The sequence below is a fragment of the Prionailurus viverrinus genome, chromosome C1, assembly GCF_022837055.1.
Source record: "Prionailurus viverrinus isolate Anna chromosome C1, UM_Priviv_1.0, whole genome shotgun sequence".
NCBI lineage: Eukaryota > Metazoa > Chordata > Mammalia > Carnivora > Felidae > Prionailurus > Prionailurus viverrinus.
Window position 1 is genome coordinate 119,296,513 of NC_062568.1, and position 6,841 is coordinate 119,303,353.

At 37.4% G+C, this 6,841-nt stretch overlaps 1 protein-coding gene across 3 annotated transcripts in view; it reads right to left on the reverse strand.

The window, feature by feature from the left end:
• CEPT1 (choline/ethanolamine phosphotransferase 1) overlaps positions 1-6,841 on the reverse strand; it is a 37,103-nt gene that overhangs the window by 28,349 nt on the left and 1,913 nt on the right. For all 3 annotated transcript variants that reach the window (XM_047871741.1, XM_047871740.1, XM_047871742.1), the window contains exon 2: positions 1,946-2,355. In XM_047871741.1, coding sequence (XP_047727697.1) covers positions 1,946-2,284 — 339 coding nt within the window. In that variant the 5' untranslated portion in view covers positions 2,285-2,355. The remainder of the gene's footprint in view (positions 1-1,945; positions 2,356-6,841) is intronic.

Consider the following 6,841-nt stretch of genomic DNA (forward strand, 5'->3'; position numbering starts at 1 on the left):
CTCATTCCCTGACCCCTATTGTGGAACTAGCTTAGGATTGTTGGAGGGCTTCCATTAGAATTAACACACACCCCTGTTGTTCTGCTGTAACTCTAAGGATGTGTGAGACCTGAACCAAGTTCCTCTGGAAGTGGCTATCAGGTCCTCAAATAAGTCACAGGTAAAATAGTTCAAAGGACATGTGATAAAGAATCCCAGGACACATTTAAACAATCATACTGGTTTTTAAGTTTCCTGATTGATATGAAGCAAGATAGTTAAGGAAATGATAGAAAATCAGAAATATATTCACACAATCTGTTTGGAACTGTATTTGTACAGGAGAAGAGGAATTAAAGTATTCAAGGGTGATTAAGAAATGAACTGGAAGAAGGAAAAAAATGTGTTTCGTAAGTAACTGTGACATTCAGTAGCCATTTACTTTAAGAGAGGTATGTAGGGGCGCCTGGGTGGCTCAGTCGGTTAAGCATCTAACTTCGGCTGGCTCAGGTCATGATCTCACAGTTCATGAGTTTGAGCCTTGTGTTGGGCTCTGTGCTGACAGCTCAGAGCCTGGAGCTTGCTTTGGATTCTGGTTTTCCCTCTCTCTCTGCCCCTTCCCTGCTCACACTCTGTCTCTCTCTCTGAAAAATAGGTAAATATTAAAAAGAGAGAGAGAGAAACAAATGAATTGATAAAAACAGAAAGGGACAAGGGGTTGGATGGTGATAATTTTATCACAAAGAATGAATAATCTGAAAAGACTACTTAAAAATGATTACTTCAAGCTTAAAAGAAGAGAAGGAATCCTTGTGACCACTATGATTTCATATGGTTCAGAGTCACGTTTGACACCTTTTGTTGAGAATCACCTTGTATCTTCTTGGTGTGACTGATCATTCGGAGGGGCACAACAAATGTTATGCCATCTACTTAACTACTTTAGTTCCCTTTTTATCAAGGAAGTTTCAAAACCAAAGAGATAAACATCAATTTACCTATTCTGATGAAGAGCTCTAGTTTCAGTTTTGGTTTTAAGTAACGGGTACAGAGGGTAAAAAGCGGGACCAGCAGTAGACAGACTTGTACTGAAGGGCCCAAGCAGAGAGTCCTTGTCAGCAATAACTGCTGCTCTTCTTCAAGGCAGCCATTGCAGGGTACAGAACAGAACTTCTTTCGCCTTGTTAGAATAATAGAGATATATCTGAGGTCTATAGGTCACATGTATTTACAGGACGAGAAAAGGGATATTCAAACAATTCTCACTGGAATGGAGACGAAACCACTTTTTAATTTTTTTTAATGTTTATTTATTTTTGAGAGAGAGAGAAAGAGAGAGAGAAACAGAGTTGTGAGTGGAGGAGGGGCAGACAGAGAGAGAGAGGGAGACACAGAATCCAAAGCAGGTTCCAGGCTTTGAGCTGTCAGCATAGAGCCCGATGCAGGGCTCAAACTCATGAACCATGAGATCAAGACCCGAGCCGAAGTCGGACGCTTAACAGACTGAGCCCCCCGGGTGCCCTGAGAGGAAACCACTTTTGATAAGACTGATTTACAGCTGTGCCATCTCACTACCAGAGCCTTTTTTCTCTGATCATTTTCAACTTTGCTAGGATTTCACTCAGCAATTAAAAAATTAAAAAAAAAAAAAAAACAGCCATTAAAAAAACTTTTTTGTATTGAGATTTACTGATTTTAAAAGGATTACCTTACATGTTAATCTCTGATGACATTAATATACCTACCAGAATCAGACTCCACCCTTTGCTTCTGGTTTTCATAAGCGGAGTATACAAAATAGACTGTAGTTATAAGATTTATTAATAGTATGTGTGATACAATCTTTTAGAACAGTTGATAAATAATTGTCAAATCATCTTATCTTTAGCAAAAATGACCTAAAATCCCAATTACATCGTTTTGGGTATATAACAAATGCTCAAATCTGTTAAGAAATTCACCTTACCTGCTCTGTGGCTGTGGGACAGTAGAAGACTAATAAAACAGTTGTACAGATGTTTATTGACAATCCGATGATGGTGATGAGATTTGGGGCAATCCAGGAGGGAACTCTTCCAACTAGCCATTCCCAATAGCCCTGCATCAAGGGCTCAAGCAGGGACCGTCCAGCACTCTGATATCTGTGTTCCTCTAGCCGCTTTAGTTGATGTCTTGACAATGGTGGTGTAGGTAACTGAAACAATTTATTTAATACACACCCTGGAGTACTCATATGCCCGAAGCCCATAGGGGACTCCGGGTGAGAATCTCCACATCGTTTCCTTGTTGACCGATGCCCACTCATGGATCTTGGCTGTCTTTTATTTGAAGAGAATAATTTCTTTTGTTTCACAGCTTTTTGTGGCTGGTCTTTACCTGAAAAAAGAGAAAAAGATGTATCTATCAGCCACTATTTATGTCAATGTCAGTAAAGTTTAAACTGGTAACAGACTAATGCATATCAAACAGGGATCAGAACACCAGGGACCTGTTTTTAGTTCTAATTCTTACTAAATGTGTGAGCCAAAAGAAGTCATATAACTTCACTTTCAGGTGAAAAATATTAAGGGAATTAATAGTAATATAGCTCCCGAAACCTTATAGTTTGTCTGACTGAATTCAAAGCTCTCACTTTCTTTTTTCTATCTCACTCTGATTTCAGTAATATAATGGAATAAACCTTAGATATGATCTAGTCATTTCACATGTATGGACACTGAGGTCCAAAGGCATACCCAAAGATAGCTAGCAAATCAGTATTAATATCAGAGGAATGACTTGAATAAAATGGGTTTTAAATCAGATTATTTATTTGATGCTAATAGCTAACATTGAGCACTTACTGTGTACTAATGCTTCAAGCATGTTTCACATATTAACTCATTTAATCCTCACAATAACTCTAGGTCAGGATTATTAATTATCCCCATTTTTACAGAAAATGAAACTAAGGCACAGGGGCTAATTAACTTGTCCAAGCTCATAGAGCTGGTAAGTGGGGTTCACACAAACACAGGGCTTCTGTCTAAGCTAAACTGAAAGATAAAAAAACTTATTAGTGGAATGGGATATTGAGAGTATTTTAGGCAGGGGTGAAGAGCAGTAACAAACCTAACTTTAAGAGGACAGAATACATGTATTAGCAGAGTGACCTGATGAACTGAGGTAGTAAGAAAAAAAGTATAAGTGTATTAAGTGATGACTGTTCATAAAGGACCTTAAGTTTAATCCCAAAAGTACTTGCACTTGACTTAGAAAAGATTAAAGATAACATAATTATTGTAAATCACTAAGCAACATAAGAAAATGACAAGAATATATTCAAGACTAAAGGGGAGTCATGTATATATGTGTGTATATGCGTATGTATGTGTATATACATACATACATGCATATATATATTTATACATACATATATGTATATTTATCAGAACAAAGAAAGTGAGAACACTCAAAAGTTAGTATGGTGACCTCAAACATTTGACGAGGGTAGTAAAAATGGAAGTGTGAAAGTCGAATCTGTATGTAACTTCTATTTAGAAGGAAGAATCCTGGGAAGGCACTTAGGAATTAGATATGAAGGCTGGAGGAACAGAAAACATGAATCAACAGTCAGAGACTAGTGGTACTACTGTCAAAAAGGGAAGTGAGGAAAGTAAACCAGTTATTGTGGCTTGAAGGGTGATGGAAGGGGATTTAGGGATGGAGGTAAGAAATACACAGAAGTAACTTTTAAGCAGACATGCTTCAGACAAGATCAAATACCTGGAGTTTGAGCAAGAGATGAAAATTTCAAGTTATCAACTTAAAAGTTAAAGTCTAGTTCTTTTAGAAAGTAGAAAATTTCTCGAATGGATTGTGAAGAAAAAAGGAAAAGAGTAAGGAACTTTGCAGGAAATTCATGGTTACAAAGCAGAAGAGAGGGAAGCCATAAGAGGATTAAGGGGGGAAAAAGAAAGGAACAATTTCAATAGAACTAAAAGGGTAGTGGCAATGAACCAAGAGAGGTATACTTCAATCTTCTGGTAGAAAGCTATCCAAAATGCAATATGCAATTCCCAGAAATGTTGCACCATGGGAATAAAGAATGTGATACAGGGACTAGGACATCTCAGCAATGGACCCGGTATTAAACATGTGCAAGACTTCTTCCTCCTATTCCCATACACATCAAATTCTAAAGGTTCAATGTCACTAATGATCTATAGTGACATCCAAAATCTCAATCATGTATCTCAATAACTGGTTCAGAAAAGTTACTGTAATCATCAACTACTTTAAATACATTTTCAAAAATCTTAGAATCGCCAGTGCTAACTAAAGTGCTCTGAAGTATAAAAATACTGAAATAATTTTTTAAACTAAGGCAAACCAAAGATAATATCTTATTATTTCAAAGAATTCTTTCATACACCCAACTGTGTCACAAAGCAATTGATTAATGCCAAACAACTGGTTTGTAATCATTTTAGAGAAAGTGACAGGCCACCAAATACTTAGCCTTATAGTAGTCATATTTTCTGTGGTCAAATGATTCATCTTCACATTTGGAAGCTATAATAAATCAGTTCTTATAGAATTCAACTTAAAATGGGAAGAAAAAGTCTAGTCAACTCAATTTACATTTTATTATTGTGGTGTTCCATTTTCCTATTGTAAAAAAACACACACACACAAACCAAAACAAACAAACAAAAAACAGGTGACATGCTGAAGGCACTAAACAACTACAAGTAACTGATCCTAATGGTTTTAAATTTGAGCATTTGGCAGGATTATATGATACACTGATACCTCCCTTCTGAGTGTTTTCCCTCTGTGCCCTACATTTTTTTTACCTTTTATTTCTCTCTTTAAAAAAATCTACATTTTGACAAACCTTTCTAGATTTTTACATAGATCTAGCCTTTGCATAATTCATAAAAGAAAAAAGGCCAAGGAGTTTTTAAACACTGCGATTTGGCAACATTGTCTCTCTGTGAAGCTATTAGCAACAAGATTGCAAATATAAATTCGGATACATGTAGCCCCTGACATACAGACACCTACTTTCACTACATTCAGGTAGACACAGAGGTTGTCGTAGCTGACACAAGCCCATCTCTACTCTCCCTTCATCCCATAACATCTGGGACCTAGACGCTACTGCAATTCAAACCATCTCAAGAAAAAAACAGGAGCTTTTGCATTTTAGCTCATGAAAAGCAAGCATATCTCAAGGGAGTGCAACAGGGTAGGTGACTGTAATAGGAAGATCGAACTTTATATGGAGAGAAAGGGAAATAGGATGTGGGATGGGAATACGGAAAGGAGAAACAAATACTACTAAATTATTCTAGCCACTTGAAATTTTTACATAGAGTCAGGCCTATGCCACACTAAAGGAACTAAAACAATTAATGTAAGGAGTTAAAATCACTGCTGGCTAGCCTACCAACCACCAGTCATAAGTTTTTATGAGAAAATGAACTCCAAGTTCCAAATGCATTCAGCCTATATTGGTGCAGTAAACAGGACAGACAACGGGAGTCCCGGTTCCCATGTCCAAATGGAAAATAACTAAAAACAGGTAAATGAGCAAACAGCATTACATACTATGATGAGGGCTATGAGGAAAAGAGTGTGCAGCCAGAAAATAGTTAGGGGTGCACATTTTAGATAAGGTAATTGAAATCTATGAAGAGGTAGCATTTGTATCAAATTCAGAGGAAGAAAAGGAGGTAGCCATTCCAAAAGCAGGAGAAAGAACTGTCCAAGGGAATAAGCCCTGAGTCAAGTCTTGTTCAGGTATCTTTGGGATCACTGTGACAGCAGTAAATCAGATGGAAGTCTGAAAAGCCAGACAATGCAGAGGTTTGTAGGAAGGAACTGAGGAAGGTTTATAGGTAAGGAACTGAGAATTTATTCTGTTTTGAAAGGCCATCAATGAGCTTATAAATTTGTAATTTTGTAGCACAGCTTATTAACTGGGGATATGTTTCATAAATCATAATAGTAAAAGTGAATATTTTAAACTGAAAAACTTCCCATTATCTGGAATCTAGTTTACTATAAATATTGATCACAGGCCTACAGCTATTGTAACCTTTCTACTTGTAATCAGCAAATTCCCCTTCCTGGCCCCAGTGCAATATTCCTTTCATAGCACTTACCACATTTTGACCTTTTTTGTTTGTTGTACTGTTTTTGGTCTTTTCCCCACACTGGTCTATAAGCTCCACGAATGCAGAGACCACACCTGTCGCAACATTCTTTTCCAAGAATCTTATACCATACCTAATACTAAGTGGGTAATTAGGACTTATTTATGGAACAAGGAACAAAAATGATTTATGTAGTATTTAATGAGCACCTAGTTATTCTTGACCCTGAGGAAACAGAAAAACTGAAGTGTGCCATCCATTCCCCCAAGAAGCTCAGGGCGTGTGTGCGTGTGTGTGTGCGTGTGTGTGTGTGTCTTATAAACAGCTAGGTTACAATGTGCTCTGAACAAACTGTTGTGGGAGTCCAGAGGAGGGGGCACATATGGTCTAACAAAAGATTTTCTCTGTGCAGACATGAATATTTATATGAAAAGCCCAATGAAGGTACAAAAATATAATCAGAGATGTTTAACGAATACCTTTACTAAAATTACACACATTTTGTGGACATACATCTACGGCATAGAACATCTGTGCTTATAGCAGCTGAGGATAATGGCATGCTGCCTACATTATTCCTGGGTTCAGCTTTGGGGAACATCTGACAAGCATCCCACTAAAAAAGGAATCTCCAACTGCTCTGCAGAGCATAAGGTAAGCTTACACAATATCCAACCTGAAGTGTGAAATTCCAGATTTCCCACCCCCCACATCTCAGG